The sequence below is a fragment of the Capra hircus genome, chromosome 10 (assembly GCF_001704415.2).
Source record: "Capra hircus breed San Clemente chromosome 10, ASM170441v1, whole genome shotgun sequence".
NCBI classification, from domain to species: Eukaryota; Metazoa; Chordata; class Mammalia; order Artiodactyla; family Bovidae; genus Capra; species Capra hircus.
The window spans coordinates 87127029-87145281 of NC_030817.1; the positions used below are offsets into that span (position 1 = coordinate 87127029).

General features: G+C 38.6%; 1 protein-coding gene across 1 annotated transcript in view; it reads right to left on the bottom strand.

The window, feature by feature from the left end:
• LOC106502527 (IQ domain-containing protein H-like) overlaps positions 5592 to 18253 on the bottom strand; it is a 36756-nt gene continuing 24094 nt past the window's right edge. Inside the window, exons 5-6 of the mRNA XM_013966915.2 lie at positions 8333 to 8449; positions 5592 to 5990 (exon numbers count right to left, since the gene is read on the bottom strand). Of these exons, the coding sequence (XP_013822369.2) occupies positions 5988 to 5990; positions 8333 to 8449 (120 nt within the window). The 3' untranslated portion in view covers positions 5592 to 5987. The remainder of the gene's footprint in view (positions 5991 to 8332; positions 8450 to 18253) is intronic.

The following is an 18253-nucleotide window of genomic DNA, read 5'->3' on the forward strand; positions in this document are numbered from 1 at the left end:
GGCAATGCAAAGGCTCTCTTCCCACACCCCCCAAATCCCTCTTTTCCTTGTCCACTCATGCTTGAAATCCCTTAATAGAGTCTAACTCCTTTGGTTTAATTAAATAGAGGATTTACTCCTGTTGAAAAGCAAAAACCCCCGGGAGAGGTAATTCTCTGTGCCAAAGATTTTCAAATTTATATTCAGTAGTAGAATCTATTTTTCAGATGTAACTTTAAATAGAATGCTGATAGGTAAATAGATGCAAGTTTTATACAAATTTAGTATAATGTTATATGCTACATTGTATGTAAATAAGAATATATATGTATTTACAATATTGGAAATAGGCTATTTTGATAAAGACAAATTATGATATCAAGATTTATGGATAATAGTGCAGTCTTACATTTATCAGAGCATACACCTTATTCTGTATTTTATTTTGCCTGCACAAGATGGAGAAAATCCTGACATAAATAGATAAGTAATTTCTAGCTAATGATTGGTTATGGCATTTATTATCTCAGGATTTTCTTCAGTTAAAATAATCCAGAAGTTTAAAGACTAGTAGGAATTTTTTGTTTCAAACCACTAATGACATTTAACAACTGGTCATATTCCTTAGTAATTAAAAATTAGTTGGTAAGTACTTAATTTGGGGATATTTGACAAGTAGATTAATAAATAATTTGAATCCTGAATTCCTGACTTCATAACCTTAGGCAAGTAGCTTAATCTTAATCTCAGCTTCCTCACGTGTAAATGATTACAAAAATAGCATCTATTTTATAGGTGAAAAAGTTAAGTAAGACAGTGTACATAAGCAATTAACACAATGTCTGGCATACTTCATGAGGGCTGTTATTATTGAAGAATTGGATAACCAAAAGTACTTTCAAATGTGCCATGGACCATTTTAAGATATTCATCATGTCCAATTTAAATTTATTTTCAGATATCTCAGCACCCTTCTTTTTCAGATATTCATTCAGTTTCAAAACAATCTAATCTTGTTTTGCACCTGAGTCCAAAATTTCAAGATGATGTTTTATTTCTGACTTTTTATCTGCAGTTGTAAACAAAGTAACACCGCAATCCTGCAATGTCCAATTCAGATTGTACAGCACATTTGAATCAGGTAAGGCCCAACCCAAACTTAAAATGAGCAATGAAACAATTTATGATACTATGTCATCATGATGCAATATGCATTATTGTAACTGTACCGTTCACTATTATTCTGTGCCAAATATGTACCAGAGAGCTTGCCTGGCTTTTAATGGATGGGAACACACAAGTGTTATATGTAATACTAATGCCAGTTAATGTTAACAGAATGCTTACCTGGGGCTAGGAGCTGCTTTAAGAACTTGACAGGGAAATGGCACCCCACTCCAATATTCTTGCCTGGAGAATCCCAGGGATGGGGGAGCCTGGTGGGCTGGCATCTATGGGGTCGCACAGAGTCGGACATGACTGAAGCGACTTACCAGTAGCAGCAGCAGGAGCTGCTTTAAGAACTTGACAAGTATTAGCTCTAATCTTCACTTATTTACCTCGTATGATTATTATAGGAGTGTACATGAGTGGATATGCATTTCAAAATATGACTGGTACACAGATAAACCATATCTAATTTAAAAATCACCCTTAAAAGAAATTCAAATGTGCGCACGCACATACATCGACATGCACGCATCTGCGCCCATGTGCTCATGGAGTTAACCAAATAGCACAAACTAACAGAGTCGGACACAACTGAGCGACTGGACTGAACCGAACTGAACCCATTGATGGTATTGAATGCATTAAAATTTGGTGTTTAACTTACATATGTATGTTTTATTCTTTATTATGCTTCAAAATAGCTTAAATATCAGAAAAATGAAATATGAATTAAATGCTTGCAGGCTCCCTGAAGCTCACTGGAGCTCTCTGTAACAGTTTGAAAACCAGGGCATTAAACCCTAATACTCACTTATAGTGGAGCGTGAAAAGAACCAAATCAGATCCTTTTTTGGACACAAGGGTGTGAAAAAGGGAGAAGTATGAGGTTTTTAATATTCATTAATTTTCCAGAAAGACAGGAACCTTATTAAGCACCTATTATGTTCCAGCAATGTTAATATATTATCGATAATATAATTATCTATAATTATATTATAGATATAATTATATATTAGATATAATTATATTATATTAATTATAATTATCGATAATATATTATCTATATTATCCCCATAATATAGATAACATCCAGCAATGTTAATATATTATCGATAATATAATTATCAATTAACATCCAGCAATGTTAATATATTATCGATAATATAATTATCGATTAACATCCAGCAATGTTAATATATTATCGATAATATAATTATCTATAATTATAGATATAATTATATTATAGATATAATTATATTATATTAATTATAATTATAATTATCAATAATATATTATCTATATTATCCCCATAACACCCATGCCTAGTAGACACCATTATTCTGATTTTACAAAGAAGGAAACAGAGGATCAGAGATGTTAATTTGCTTACCTAGGGTTACACAACTGGAAAATGGCAAATAGGACCCAACTCTGATCCATTCAACTCCAAGCCCTTATTCCCACCCGACTGCCTCCCATCTAGCTTCCCCATTTTATAAACTAGGAAAATAAGAATAACTGAACTAGAGTGACTGGCTCCTAGAAACAGTTAGTCAGTGGCCAGGCTGTTACAAGAATCCAGGAACAAGAGGGTTTCACCAGATAAACTTCATCAGATGGCTAAGTGGGAAGATGCCCTGTGCCTACTAAGAGTCAGAAAAACCATTACTTCACTTCCAGATTTGGCAAGAAGTAACACAGCTTCAGAGAAGGCATGGCAACCCACTCCAGTACCTCTGCCTGGAAAATCCCATGGACGGAGGAGCCTGGTAGGCTGTAGTCCATGGGGTCACGAAGAGTCGGACACTTACTGAGCGACTTCACTTTCACTTTTCACTTACACGCATTGGAGAAGGAAATGGCAACCCACTCTAGTGTTCTTGTCTGAAGAATCCCAGGGATGGTGGAGCCTGGTGGGCTGCCATCTGTGGGATCGCACAGAGTTGGACACGACTGAAGCGACTTAGCAGTAGCAGCAGCAGCAACACAGCTTCAGTATGGGGACTGGCTGGATGAGACCAATTAATCCTCTCCTATTATGTGCAAAACACTGCTTGGTGGCAGTGGAGGATGTGAAAAACAGACAAAGGGACCAGACAACTGTCCCCATAGCAGTATGGGAAAGAAGGCATCATCATGCGAAATGTTAAATAGAATCTCTGGAAGGAACCTCAGGAATACTTTGGTTCACCCCCTTGACCCCCTACAGTAATGTAAGCTTTAAATGACTATATAAAACGTGGCATAAGATAATATGTGATATTGTCAACAGTCATAACTAAAACTTTCAGAGCACTTATTTGTATCAGGACCTCTGCTAAGTGCTTTGAATTATTTCATTTAAATCTTAATACAATCCTGGGACTTCCTTGGGAGTCCAGTAGTTAAGAATCTGCCTTCTAATGCAGGGGACACAATTTTGATCCCTGGTCAGGGAACTAAGATCCCACTTGCCGTGGGGCCACTAAGCCTGCGTGCTGCAGCTAGAGAGCCTGTGCTGCGGCTGCTGAGCCTGTGCTCTCTGGAGTCCGAATGCCACAAGGAAAGACCTTGCATGTCACAGCTAAGGCCCAACACAGCCAAAAAAACAAAAAACTCAATATAATCCTATGAGATTCTTTTATCATGGACATTTTACCCATAAGGAAATGGAGGCCATTTCTGTGAGGTTCTCCTGCTATTAGTAAGAGTCCACAGCACCCAGAAATGTGATGCTCCCAGCTAAAAAGTGGTTGGAGTTTGGCATGGGGTGGTTTGGGAACGCATGCAGGATCTCAGCCCAGAAATTCAAGAAATAACAGCGTTCACAAGAACTTAGAGAATGTGCGTTACCTGACGAGGGCATGGCCTCCAATTTCCTCTCCCCACTTCCAGACGGGCTTCTGTGAGAGGGCCAGACGTGAGCCAGTGGCATTGGCCGCCTCACTTTCTTAGGTTTGTCAGCACTGCAAACCGAAGCAGAGCTAACGTTCTCAGTCACCTCAGCCTCCAAAGCCAGTACACCACTCTATCACCACCATGCTGGTGGAGCAGGCTAGGAGTCAAGAGGAACGCGAAAAGTCACTGTTTTCTTGGAAGCTCTTTCAGGGCAACCTGAAGAGGAACCTCTCTTTAGCGACAGAAGTGGGGGTGTTGAACATGCCGTTGCAGTTCTTGGGTAATGACTGTGTGTCATAAATAGGATGTGGCATCTCTAAATGTCTTTAAAGCTATTTCCTTTTGTTCAACTAATTTAATTTACCAAATGCTCCTGGGAAAAGGGAGGGGGACAAGATGCTGACTCTACATTTCCTGAAAATTCAACATTTTCTTTTGAAACTGTTCTCACAGAAATCCCGTCTGATTGTTGCCTTCTGGCTCCCTCAAACCCTACCTCTGTCAAAACTCTGCCCTGGCAGGTGTGGGAAAGAATAGAGATGCAGAACTTGAGTGAATATCCACATCTGTTTTTGGAAAAAAGGAACAGAAGCAGCACAGAAGGAAGTGAAAGAGATAATTGCTGGCTTGAACCACAATACATTCTACTTGTGGGCAGAGGGCCAGCTTACAGCAGGCGGAATATGCAGGCCCATCTTATTGGAATTCAGGGGTGGGCCTCCATTCTTGTCCGGAGACAGCTGTAAACCAGCAGCCCATAGCATCGCAATCAGGCACCGGGTTTTGTCAAGGAATGCTGATACGTACAGAAGCAGCTTTGTCTGCTTCAACTGCACCCCTGCCTAGTGAAATGACAGTCAATCTCTGATTCCAGATGACAAGAACTGGATAAAAACTTAAAACAAATGGCGACCTTTCAAAAGATTAATTTGTTTACCAACAAAATGTTCCCTCTTTGTCATCTGAGATGGGGGTGACCTTCACTTTCCCATATCTAGGCTGAAAGGATGCTGACTATAGTCATCTGTTAAGTTAACTCCATCTCAGCAATTATTCCCTTTTTTATTTTTAGTGACAAGAAGGGTTTATTAATCCACTCTGCTTCTTGTTATGGTTTATAAATGCAACAAGCTCATTCTGAATTACTGCAGTGTAACATCAATTTGTTTAAATCTAATTCTGCTACCGTTGCCAAATTACGTTGAGACTGTAATTGTGGCCATATGCATGGGCTTAAAACACAATCATGTTGTGAAATAGTCCTTCTTTCTGCCCCCACCCCTCCTACTTACCCCCACCTTACTCCTGGTGCTTCTTCTAATCATTTGACATTAACACAATTGCCTCACTTTCCATTACTTTATCACTTCAGAAATGAATGCGCTTTCAGTGAGAGATTACTACACACACCCTAAGTGAAACAGTAAAGAATGAAACTATGATTTGTGAAGTGTGGTTGCTACCCAACTAAGTTAGTGCAAAACACTGCATAACATATGACTCATAAAATCTAGAAATCATAATAGTATTAAATCCAACCTCATGAATAAATAAAAGATTCTAAGTTTACATTGCATTATATATTTATTTATTTGGAAAGTGGGACCTAAGAACTGGTATAATTCTACAGCAACTCATATGTTGCCAAAAAGAAAAATGGTTTTACGATTCTTTTCTAGGTCATAACAGTTATAATCAGAGTTATTTGTGCAGCAATTCAAAGCAATGTTTTGTTTGGCTATTTTGTTATGCATTCATAATCGTTCTTTTAAAATTCATGGTAACAGATACATGTTTCAAGCCTTTTAAGAAACCCTTATTTAAAAAAAAATAAATCAAAGTCAAATTTTCTGTAGATCTTTTAATGTGCTGCATTATAAAGTCTAACTGGAACTAAATGTCAATGAGTAAGTATGAACAGAATCAGAGATTTCTTCTAGTCTATCCAAACCTGTAAGGCTCTACTCAAGAGTGTGTTAGAGGGTTTCTGTTTTAATTTGGCAAATTTAATATATTGAAAAAAATCAGTGACTTTCGCTTTTAATGCTTTTTTTGTGAACTGCTTTTACACAAGAGAGTTACAGGATATATAATTCTAAAGGCAGTTTTGTGGGGGCAGGTATATGTGTACGTAACAGTATATGTGTTTTAAATGCACTAAAATCTTTTCATCAGCCTATGACTATCAGAAAGTATATATCTCTTCATAAAATGGAGAAAACACCGGTTTCTGGGAACTGGTAATGTAAATTAGCAACAAATTCAAATTTGCTCTGTCAAAAGTATCTAAGATTACTTATAGGCTTTTGACAAGCCGTTCAAGTTTCATAAGAAGTAAGGAAACACATGGCCCTCAGCAGCCAAATAATACCCTTTGAGTGTTTAGAGTGGTTATAAAAAGCAATTAGCTTTGATGCTGTTTTTCTAATTAACTATACATCATAATGCTAGACACATTGCTTCAGTTTGGGTAAGTGCTTTCAAAAACATTTTCATAAGTGGTAAATCACAACTATATTTATTCCCAAGTATTCCACATGCTTGTTTAAAGCCAACACTGGAATATTTCTTTCATAGGACTTTTTGCACAATGCTTATTTTACAAATCTAAAATGAGAATGTTTTTCAGTTAGTACCATCGTCTATACAGATACCAACATAAAATGATAGGGTCAACTATTTTGATTGAAATGCCAATAGTTTGAACAAGATGGACATAATGTACCTACATTTTAAACTGATCTGGTATAGATTTTTATGGAGTCAAGTTTTACAGGGGGAAATAAGGATCTTAAATACAGTCAATGAGTATACATTACCTTTGTGTCTACAAGGCCAAGGGCTTTCCCAAGTCCTCTGTGTTCTAAGGACACGGGTACACTATCCAAGGCACATATCCTACTTGGGAAATTTTGGATATAGTTTTGACTTCCCTGTTTATGTCAGAATTTTTGTTCAGATTCATTAAAGCAAAGCTTAATCCCCTCTAAATCTAGAGGTATACCTTTTTAAACTTCAATACTCATCAGAAAAAGTTTGCATGAAATGCTGCAATTGCCTTGGGCTACAAAGCCTCAGCGCTCCACCAGCTAAGCCAATATTAATTCTAGACTGATGGGGAAGACCAACAACAACAAAAGCGAAATTTGCTTCTGTCTGTACAGCCAGAGAAATAATATTTTTATTTCAAGGGCTTTGGGCTCACGGGAAGCAGATAAAAACCCTTTCACATTATTCACACTGACATTTTAAATAAAGTTTCAGCAGGAATAAAAATATCTAACTTTCTAGTTATTTCTTAGGCTATAAAAGGATTTCTATGATAAAATGCTCTTAAACCAACCCTGTTAGAATAACATAAAGCACATATAAAGAAACTAAAAATATATTTCAGGGTTACATGAATGAAGTAGGCAGTTGAAAATGTCTACGTAGGAAATTTGAAAGATTAAGAGACTATTAGGCTGGTTAGAAATGGCTTTGCAATTTAATTCTAAAATTAATCTTGTTTTTAGTTTTGATTTCACTGAAGGATACATTTTAGAGCTTTGGAGAGAAGCCAAAAGTTTAAAAAAAATGGATTTAAAAATTATAGATATCACTTTGGTAATTACTTTCAATATTAGAAATGATCTCAAATAAAATAATTTTTCTAATTAAAATCAAGCACTACTCTTGACTCTTCTAAGAAGACCATGAAACACAGAAAGAGTACAATCCTTGCTTTAGGACACTCAGCAGCAAGTCAGTGGCAAAAATAGGCACAGACTCTGAGATTCCTTAATGACAGTCTCCTTCTTATTATTTTTCCTTCTCATCACTTTGCTGACATAAAGGATCAGCCCCTACTTTCTTTAGATTTAGAATAATATTCTTAAAGTTTTGCCTATTATATGAGCATATATAATTGAAGCTCACGCCTTGCTGTTGGTTTCTTTTTTTTTCTTTTTCTAGGAGAAGCCTGTACACAAAAGAATATATTTAACAGCTCTGTATTCTTTTTGTTGTTAAATTACCTCTTCTTGTTAAATTTTGGCACTAGTTAAAATCATGGTACTAGTTTATTTAGGGATATCAGATAAAATAGAAAAATTTGAATGATCTATACATAGGTCTTTAAAAAAGAAGCTTACACTTTCTTCACCATTTCTAATTACAAACAGAATGAATGCCACTTCATCTCATCTCCAAAAAATTATAAGGACAAAAGGATCCAATTCTTAAAATCTACCTTATGTCTTATAGCACCAATGAATGAATTTTAATTCTAAAAAATAAGAGCTCATTAAAATCACTCATTACTTACACTTGCTTTTCTCTGGTTAATGTATGGCAAACTGATTCCATAGGTCGCATTTACAGCAGCTCTGTGGTGGATGCTTTCAGGATCCTGCATGATTTTTATATTCAACCCTGTCTTTCGCTGAAACAAAGAAACAATGAAAGTTTCATGCTGGATGAACAAAACTGCTTGTTAACATTTTATACCCTCAAAGGAGTATAAAGTTCTTTGAGAATAATTATTTTAATGTAATTCTCACTGGAAAAAAAATATATATCTCTTTAGGTCTTTTATTTAGGTAACTAATTTTGTCTTTTATTCACAGAAATGGAATTTTCTGCAGATTTTCCTTCCCGAATCCCTGTTACTCATAAAAATCCACCATTCATTTTCTCCAAAATACTGCTAGAAGCCAACCAAGGTGGACAAAGGGTAGAACACCTGGTCTCGATTTAGTTTTAGCTTTCCAGGTCAAGAATTTTGCCAATGAAATCTATACTACAACTATGCAGGCAGAGGGCTCCCTTGGTCTGTTAATGTGGCCACTTTTCTCAAGGGACATTTACAGGTAAACCTCAGTTAGGACTTGGTAAATTTACCACAACAAATGTATCTCCTCCTTCATAGAGATTTTGCTATTTTATAGGGGAAATGTATGCTTTCATTAGAAAAAAATAAAACCCACACATCTTTTTGAACCATGTGTTCCTCATTTAAAATAATTCAAGTGAGTTACTGCTGAGATAAACTACCAGGGAAGGCAGCATAGTGGTGGTGGGAAGGGGCGCTGGACAGGTGACTGGAGACCTGCGATCCAGTCTTGCTCTACCCTGGACTGTCTGCACGTGACCTTAGGTAAGTCACTTTCCTTCTCTGGAAGTCAGTTTCTTTATTTGCAAAATGTGGCACTAGACTGGACAGTCTCCCGTCGAATTATCAATCCCCAACAAACACCTCCCTCCCATGTTTTGCATTCTATGCTAAAAGGTAGCATTCTATGCATTGATGCTAAAAGGTAAGCTGACACGGAATACGGTAGTACCAAGAGTTTCTGAAGTCTTTGGGGAGTTTTAAATTTAGTGAACTTTAGCATATTCACAATGTTGTACTATCACCACCCCTGCCTTAATTCCAGAACATTTTCATTACCCAATAAGAAACCTCATACTCACTAACAATCACTGCTCATCCCCTCCTCCTCCCAGAGCCTGGCAACTGCTAATCAGCTTTCTTTCTCTTGGATGTGCCCATTCTGGGTATTTCCTATAAATGAAATCATACAATGTGTGGCCTTTGTGACTTTTTTTTTAAAAGAGGTGTTGTGAGCAATTAAAAACACTGATTTCCTTTCAATATAGTGCTAGTTCTGAGGGTGATCTGATGCAATTGTTAAAACGGTTATAGGAACCAGACAGATTAGCTCATGCTGCAGTAATTTCTTTGATCCTAAGCATTCATACATGGCCTGTGCCTGAGGTCAAAGTGAAGGGGAAGGCTACAAAAACACCTTTGGAATGCATGCTGTCTAGATAAGTTATTTCTTAATACCGCCTCCAAACCTTCCTTTTATTTCTTTAAAAATAGTTTTTAGACAAATCTCCAGGTAACTGCACTCAGCTGTGCACTTTAACTCATGCGGGAACACAGGTTACAAACAAGGCACAGCTTTTCTCTCTCTTTAAAGTCCGTGTGGTGACAAAAATAATGTTAGTGCCTAATTACAAATGGCTTTCCTTCTGTGGGTAACCCACATGTACAGCACTACTCCGGGGTTTCTGCATGAAAGCTGAGCGCCTCTTTTATTGAAATTAATACCTGAACATAATTTTTTCCTTCTTAATTAAACTTTCAGAAGAATTTCCATCCTACCAAGGATGGGGAAATTGCTAATATGTATTATATTGACTGGATGTGGTTTCTGTAATTAGGGTGTTTTTTAAATGTGTATTCTGGATACAATTGATGGTAATAGCTTCATCTATCATGTCTAAGCTTTGTTAGAACTTTTTAATTCCGGGATCATTGGCTCAGTGGACTATAGCCATTTTCTTAGTTTTATTATGCTCCATCAACTTTGCATGGCTATAGGACTGGTGTAGAAACAAAATGATCAAATTTAGAATCACTGTTAAAAGTGGCATTAAAATCTAGTTGTTCCCTTCCATTTTTACATTTCTATGGCACTAGACACAAATATTTCTGGAAAGAAATTGAAATGTAAGCAGAAATTCAACAGAAATGCCAGGTTGTAATATCAATTCTTTATTAGTTTCTAAAGCAATAGAAAGATCCTTTAAATATTAATATTCTATTATTTACCCTTTTGACACCAAAGCATGGATATATCAAAATTATATGTAGCACATATGATTTAATTCCCCTTTTAAAAAATATTGAGTCTACATATAAATGATAAAAAAATGTCAAATGGTCTCACTGAAAATCACTGCCATATACATGCATAACCTAAATTTATCTTAAAATCTACAGAGAGGTATAGGAAAGTATTTATGAGCATAAATTATCAGACCCAGTAATAAGGTTTTTCAAGGAAAACAATTATAGATTAAAAAAACAAAATTAATCATTCCATTAAGCATAAAAGCAATGTTCTGGAAGATGATCATTTTTTGCCAACAGTAAGATAAATATCAGAAATAATTTAAGAAAATTTTCTTACATTGTTCAAGAAAAGACAGCAATTTATTTAATCTATCTTGAGTCACTAAACAATCTAAACTTTGTATTCTCTCCTTTTGATAGTAATTACAAGCAGATATATCAAATGTGACTCTCATTTAGACTTTGGTTTGTAAGAACAAAAGTTATTATCAGAGCCAATTACTGTTTTACCTACATGGCTGCACAGAAGCAGGGAGCTCAATTTTCATCTCATCAGTGATTTTGTGGTATTTATTTTATTACTATGCCCACAAAGCGATATAAGAAGGAAATAGCTTATGCTATTAAAACTAGGGCTTGAACATAAGAGGCTAAGGTTTCTTTCAAAAGAAGTTCTGAATTAAAACCACTAGGCAGCACATAATACCAGCTCCCCAGACATGAGCAGACCATAAAACGACATACATCTGAGCAGCAGATCCCACACAGAGTAATCAAAATTGAAATGCTTCACAAACAAAGTTGAGACAAGCTATTTACTAAGTTACAGTATTATCAACATAACATTATTCTCAACAGTGTTTGCCACAAGTAATGCCTTCTAAAGTGTACACTGGTTAGTACTATAGTCCCCCTGGTTAAAGGTATCTGCTATTTAATCTCAAAAGAAAAAGAATCCAGCCACCTTTAATGGTCTGATTCTTTCAACCAATATCATATTTAATTGAAAGAACAGTAGACACCAAATCCTACTTCAAGCTATATGATCTAGATTTTTTTCATTTGTAAAACTGGGAAGTATTAATAATACTTTACCTTCAGGGGGTTGTTTGTGAAGTTTAAGTGACTAATGTGTGTTAAGTATCTCACAAATGATAAAGTACTATTCAGTATCCTACAAGTAATACTTTATGCACTGAAACACCTCAAATATATAAAAATCCATAGTTCTTAATACTCCCCCTTCCCAAAAACCTAATTGATAAAATAGATCAATTAATCTGAAAGTAGATAGATAAAAGAAAGAATCATATATTTATTCTGTTTTTCCTGAAAAATCTGTTTTTCAGATTCACCAAAGAGTTGCTAAGGGAAAGTTCTTCAGGGAAGCTAATAAATGCAGAAGGAATGATAGAATTATAAGATCATCACTCTGCAATCCCTAATGAAATAATTAGGTAAATATCAATTTTTGCTAATATCACTGGGTGAAAGGTTGTGGGGAACTTTATAAGACTAGATCAAGCTGGTAATACACAGACTTACAGATCAATCGTAACATCACTAAAAGAAAAAAGAAACTGCCTCCTGATAAACAGTAAAAGCAAGTGCACAGTACCACCTGTGAAGTATTGCCACCAAAAAGATGTTACCTGCATCCAATCAAGCTTCTAGATAGAACTGCTGCTGTGCTGTGCTCAGCTGTGTCTGACTCCTTGTGACCCCATGGATTGTAGCCCTCCAGGCTGCTCTGTCCATGGGGATTCTCCAGGCAAGAATACTGGAGCAGGTTGCCATGCCCTGCTCCAGGGGATCTTCCTAACCCAGGGATCGAACCCAAGTCTCCCACATTGCAGGTGGACTCTTTACCACCTGAGCCACCAGGGAAGCCCAGATAGAACTGCTGCTGCTGCTGCTGCTGCTAAGTCGCTTCAGTCGTGTCCGACTCTGTGCGACCCCATAGACGGCAGCCTCCCAGGCTCCCCTGCCCCTGGGATTCTCCAGGCAAGAACACTGGAGTGGGTTGCCATTTCCTTCTCCAATGCATGAAAGTGAAAAGTGAAAGGGAAGTCGCTCAGTCGTGTCCGTCTCTTAGCGACCCCATGGACTGCAGCCCACCAGGCTCCTCCATCCGTGGGATTTTCCAGGCAAGAGTACTGGAGTGGGGTGCCATTGCTTTCTCCGATAGAACTGCTAGTTTACAAGAAATACTAGAGCAGGGGAACATGTAAAATGACACCATGAGATTGTCGTCAGCCAAATCCACACTAAGCGGGTGGTGAACCTATTTGAGAAATGACCTGATTTCTTAAATATGTGACCTTTTAAAAACTGAAGTATAGTTGACTTACAATGGTGACTCTTTTCATGAAGTAAACTGTTACAGATAAAATGAGATACAAATGAAACACATGATATTGTACAACATAGAGAACATAGTCAATATTCTATAATAATTAGAATCTTAAAAATTGAGAATCATTTTATTGTACGCCTGTAACTTATACTGTACAACTATGCTTCAGTTTTTCAAAATGAGTAAATAAAATGAACAACAACAACAAAAAAAAAACAAATGCAATGTGCAGACATTTTTTACATCCTGATTCAAACAAACAATAGAAAAATAGTTTTAAGACAACTGGGGAAGACTGAACGTGGACTGAGAATTATATAGTATTGTGCTCACTCAGTCATGTCCGACTCTTTGTGACCTTTTGGACTGTAGCCTGCCAGGCTCCTCTGTCCATGAGGTTTTTCAGGCAAGGATACTGAAGTGGGTTGCTGTTTCCTTCTCCAGGGGATCTTACCAATCCAGGGACTAAACCAGAGTCTTTTATGTCTCCTGTATTACAGGCAAATGTAATATTAAGTGTTAGGTGTGATGATATGTCTGTGCTTATGATATCCCCTCTCATATCCCTGCTAGGCTAGGGGACCAACAATCACAGCATCTCTTAACCCCAAGCTGCTTCTAAAAGCCCAGGTGCCTCAAGTTCACAAAACCTTAAGATTTTAGTTCCATTCAGATGTGCCCATCCTGTTTTCTGATCCTGGTAGGAGTTGAATTGTAGAAAAAGAGGAAGGTTAGGGGAGAGAGCTAACATTTATTTAGCTCCCGTTTTGTGCCAGGCACCATAATACGTTGGGGGTTGCCATAATCCAAATGACGTACTTTAGTCCTTAAAACGGCAAGAGGGAGTATATGGAATTAATCCTCTTTACCAGTGAGGATAGATGGCCAAGTGATATTACCCGAAAGTGAAGAGACAGGATTTTGCTTATGTCTCTGTCTTCAAAAACCTCTTTCCATCATAACATGCTGCCACATCACAAAGAAATGTTGGTTGATACACTCTTATTCAGCTTCCCATCGTCAGATCCTCTACTTCCCCTCGAATACCCACAGGCACTGCTCCGATCTGTGCCCTCATTGACTGTTACACCGACCTCTATAATGAGCCCTGAGATGGGTCTCCTTGAGTCTGCATGACCTCCAGTGTGACTGAACCTCTGGTTACTAACTGAAACACGTATCTCGCCTCTAGTGGTTTCCTTTAGAGGGGCCCTTCCTACCTTCTAGCCCTGCATTCTGCCACTTCCTCATGACTGCTCAGTGACCAGCCAGCCCCCACATATAAAATGTTCTCTCCACCTCTACAGGTGAGCAGGCTGTGCCATTTTCTGGGAATGTCCTCTTCTCCAGCCCCCCCCCCCCCACACCTTCAGCTGGTCTCTGGGCACACTGTTACTAACAATGAAACTTGGATCGGGTGCAACTTCCTCTGGGAGATCTCCCCTAACCTCCATCTCTCCTTCTCTAACTCCCAACAAAATTCATTCATTCATTCCAACATGTATGGAAAGCCTCACTGAGGTGTCGGTCAATAAAGACAAGTTTTTGTCCACATGGATCTTACATTCTTGAAGGAATGAGAGGAATCAGTTAATAACCATGTAAACAGATGTAGACTTAATTTCACATTTCTGTAAGTGCTCTACATAAAATACCCTAGGAGAATGGGAGGCTGCCTTAAACATGGTGGTCAAGGAGAACCTCTCTGAGGAAGTGACAAGTATACTGAGGCCTGAATGGAATAGTCACACAAAGATCTGGGGATGATGGAGAAATCAGAAATCAATGATTGAGAGGGGAATAACTAACTGGAAGAGCTAAGGTAAATAAGAGGCTGGCTTTAACCAGAGAAGGGACATTTCCTCCACTCTGACAAGGTAGAAGACATGAAACGTAAATCTAGAGATAGAGAAAGTAAAAATGGTTATAAAAGGGTAATGGTAATGGGAATAGGGCTGTTTGTCGCTGTGACTGAAAATTGGAAGAATATTACTTCAGTAAGACCAAATTTATTGTCCTCGTGTATATGAAGTCCAGAGATGATAGGCTGTTCAGGGTTGGTCTGGAAGTCCAGGAAGTTGCTAGGGACCAGGTCCCTTTCAATTTAGTAGTCTGCTATCCCTAATGTATGGGCCTCCTCCTCCTGGCCTAAGATGGCTGCAAGAGTCCCAGCCAACACAGCTCCATTCCAGGCAGCAGAATAGAGAAAGGAGAAGAAAAGGATTGAAGAGCAAAAGTCAGATATCTTTTAAGGAGGTTTCCAGAAAATTTCCCGAAATACTCACCCCCTAATATTTCATTGGATAAGGAAATGGCAACCTCCACAGTATTCTTGCTTGGAAAATCCCATGGACAGAGGGGACTGGCAGGCTATAGTCCATAGGGTCATAAAAAAGTCAGACACTACTTAGGGATTAAACAATAACAACATTTCATTAGCCAATACTTGATCATATGGCTATGTCCAACTGCAAGGGACACTGAAAAATGGGATCTTTATATTGGGCAGTCATGTATCTACCTAAAAATCTGCAGCTCAGAAAAGCCTTTGGGGCCCAGTCCCTTTCCTCCTTTATGTCCTAACCATCTTCAGACTGTTGCCTTTTGTTCCTGTGGTTGTCACCTCATGGTTGCAAGAGCGGAAGGGGAGAAGCGACATGCCAGTTGTCACTATACCCTCTCATCGAGAAAGCAAAACATCCCCTAGAACCAATGCCAGGACGCTGCCACTCAGTACCCACTGGACAGAACCGGGACACGTGGTCAAACTTCACTGCAAAGAAGGCTCAAAAATGAGGACGCTTACTCCTCTTGGCACGATGCCATCCTGAACAAAATCACAGTTTACAGTAATGCAGATGTCAGATGAATATCGGATAGGGAATTAACAATTTCTGCCACAGCCATCAATCTAATCTAGCTATGAAATCAAGTACAGTGAGACAAAAGCGATAAATGGTGAAATAATGAGGGGTCAGTGGATTGAATGTCCTCACGGTAATGAAGGACTGTCGGAAGAACATATTATGTGAACTGGCAGGCCAGGACAAGGAAGGCAGGGGTTGCTGTGCTTGAAACAGATTTTAGAGATGATGTACTGACTGGGTACAACAAGCCCAGGCATTCAGCATATCCCCCTAGCCAGAGTACTTTCGCCAAACCTCTCATATCACACTTGCCACTCTGACTGTAGAATGCCTGACTGCGGGCTGTGAACACCGACAGCAGTCAAATCTGCACTCCAGCCCCAAACACGTAGTAGCGCTAACATCAAAACGCCTGAAGAATGAAACAGCACACCTGCGAGGAAAGACATTTTTTGGTTTTACTATGTTTCTGTTATTCTTACAATATGCCATGGTGACACAGTCAACAGCTTGGAGCAGTTCAGTTCAGTTCAGTCGCTCAGTCGTGTCCGACTCTTTGCGACCCCATGAATCGCAGCACGCCAGGCCTCCCTGTCCATCACCATCTCCCGGAGTTCACTCAGACTCACGTCCATCGAGTCAGTGATGCCATCCAGCCATCTCATCCTCTGTCGTCCCCTTCTCCTGCCCCTAATCCCTCCCAGCATCAGAGTCTTTTCCAATGAGTCAACTCTTCACATGAGGTGGCCAAAGTACTGGACTTTCAGCTTTAGCATCATTCCTTCCAAAGAAATCCCAGGGTTGATCTCCTTCAGAATGGACTGGTTGGATCTCCTTGCAGTCCAAGGCACTCTCAAGAGTCTTCTCCAACACCACAGTTCAAAAGCATCAATTCTTCGGCGCTCAGCTTTCTTCACAGTCCAACTCTCACATCCATACGTGACCACAGGAAAAACCATAGCCTTGACTAGACGGACCTTAGTTGGCATAATAATATCTCTGCTTTTGAGCAGTAGTGTGTGCCAAAGGTGACATCCTATAGAACTTTTATGGCACAGGGGCCAATTGCTAATTCCACAACCTCCCTATCTTTGCTACAAGCAACTCTCATGAGTTGGTGGCCAGGGAATGAGGTCCCTCTACGTGCCCAGAAGTTAGCATCCCCTGGTAAGCCAGGGAGAGAGGCAGGAGAAATTTAGGATGCCATCTTTGAAATGCCATTGAACCACGGGATATCATATATTAATAATAAATTTTGAGTATGCTTTTCAGTTGTAATAAATAGCTTATGATTCTGGAAAAGTGAATATGTATCTACTTGAATCTTCTCATAGAAACCTTTTGTAAAAAAAAAAAAAAAATTAACAATTTATTCAGCTGCTTTCTTTATTTTCCCCAAGTTTCAAGTTGTAAATTTTCCTGCGGCAAATTTCCTGTGGCATAGTGTTATTAGACTATATAGGCCTAAGGGCCTACTTTTGCCCATTTTTAATAGAAATAACCCCAAATGCCATGTTTAATTACCTGTCCCATTAGCCACAACTTATGTACACTGTAAAGTATAAACCTCTTTATATATGTAAACCACCTGAATGGTAACTAATTACAGAAAAACAGCATTGTACACAATAGAGTATAATAATGTATTATGAATAATTCTAATGTGGCTTCACCATTGCCATATTGGTGTCACTGCAACAAATCAGAAAGCAAAAAAGGTCACTTTTATCAGGAGCATTACGTTGAGAAGTTTCTTTGGGAAAATGTATTTTATCATTCTTAAATATTTATTTGACTGCACTGGTCTTAGTTGCAGCATGTGGGATCTAGTTTTCTGACCACTGATCAAACCCCCTTCATTGGGAGTGTGGAGTCTTAGCCACTCAACCACCAGGGAAGTCCCTTTTTGGGAGAGTGTAGAGGGACATATCTGTGGATAATTCTGGGGATGGTTAGGACCTTTTGTTAAAAAAAAAAATCAACAATTTATTCAGCTGCTTTCTTTATTTTCCCCAAGTTTCAAGTTGTAAATTTTCCTGTGGCAAACACAGGGATGGAGGTCAGGGTTTTGTATTTTTAACACTAGCGAGGAAAAGCCAGCACTCTGAGGTTACACTGAGCTGAGTCTGAACCCTCTTTCTCCTGTTTCTTAGTTCTAATTTACTATCACCTCTTATCCTCAGTACGCTCATCTGTCAAATGGGGATAACAGTAATTCCCTCCTTCAGAAGTGTCGTGGGGATGATATGACTTCCTCATCATGGCTAACACAGGCTCCTGCATGGCCTCCCTGCCTCTGCCCTTGTCCTCCTACATCGCAGTCTCCACAGGACAGGCAGAGGGGCTCCTGCCAGTTGTAAATCATGCCCAGTCGGTCCC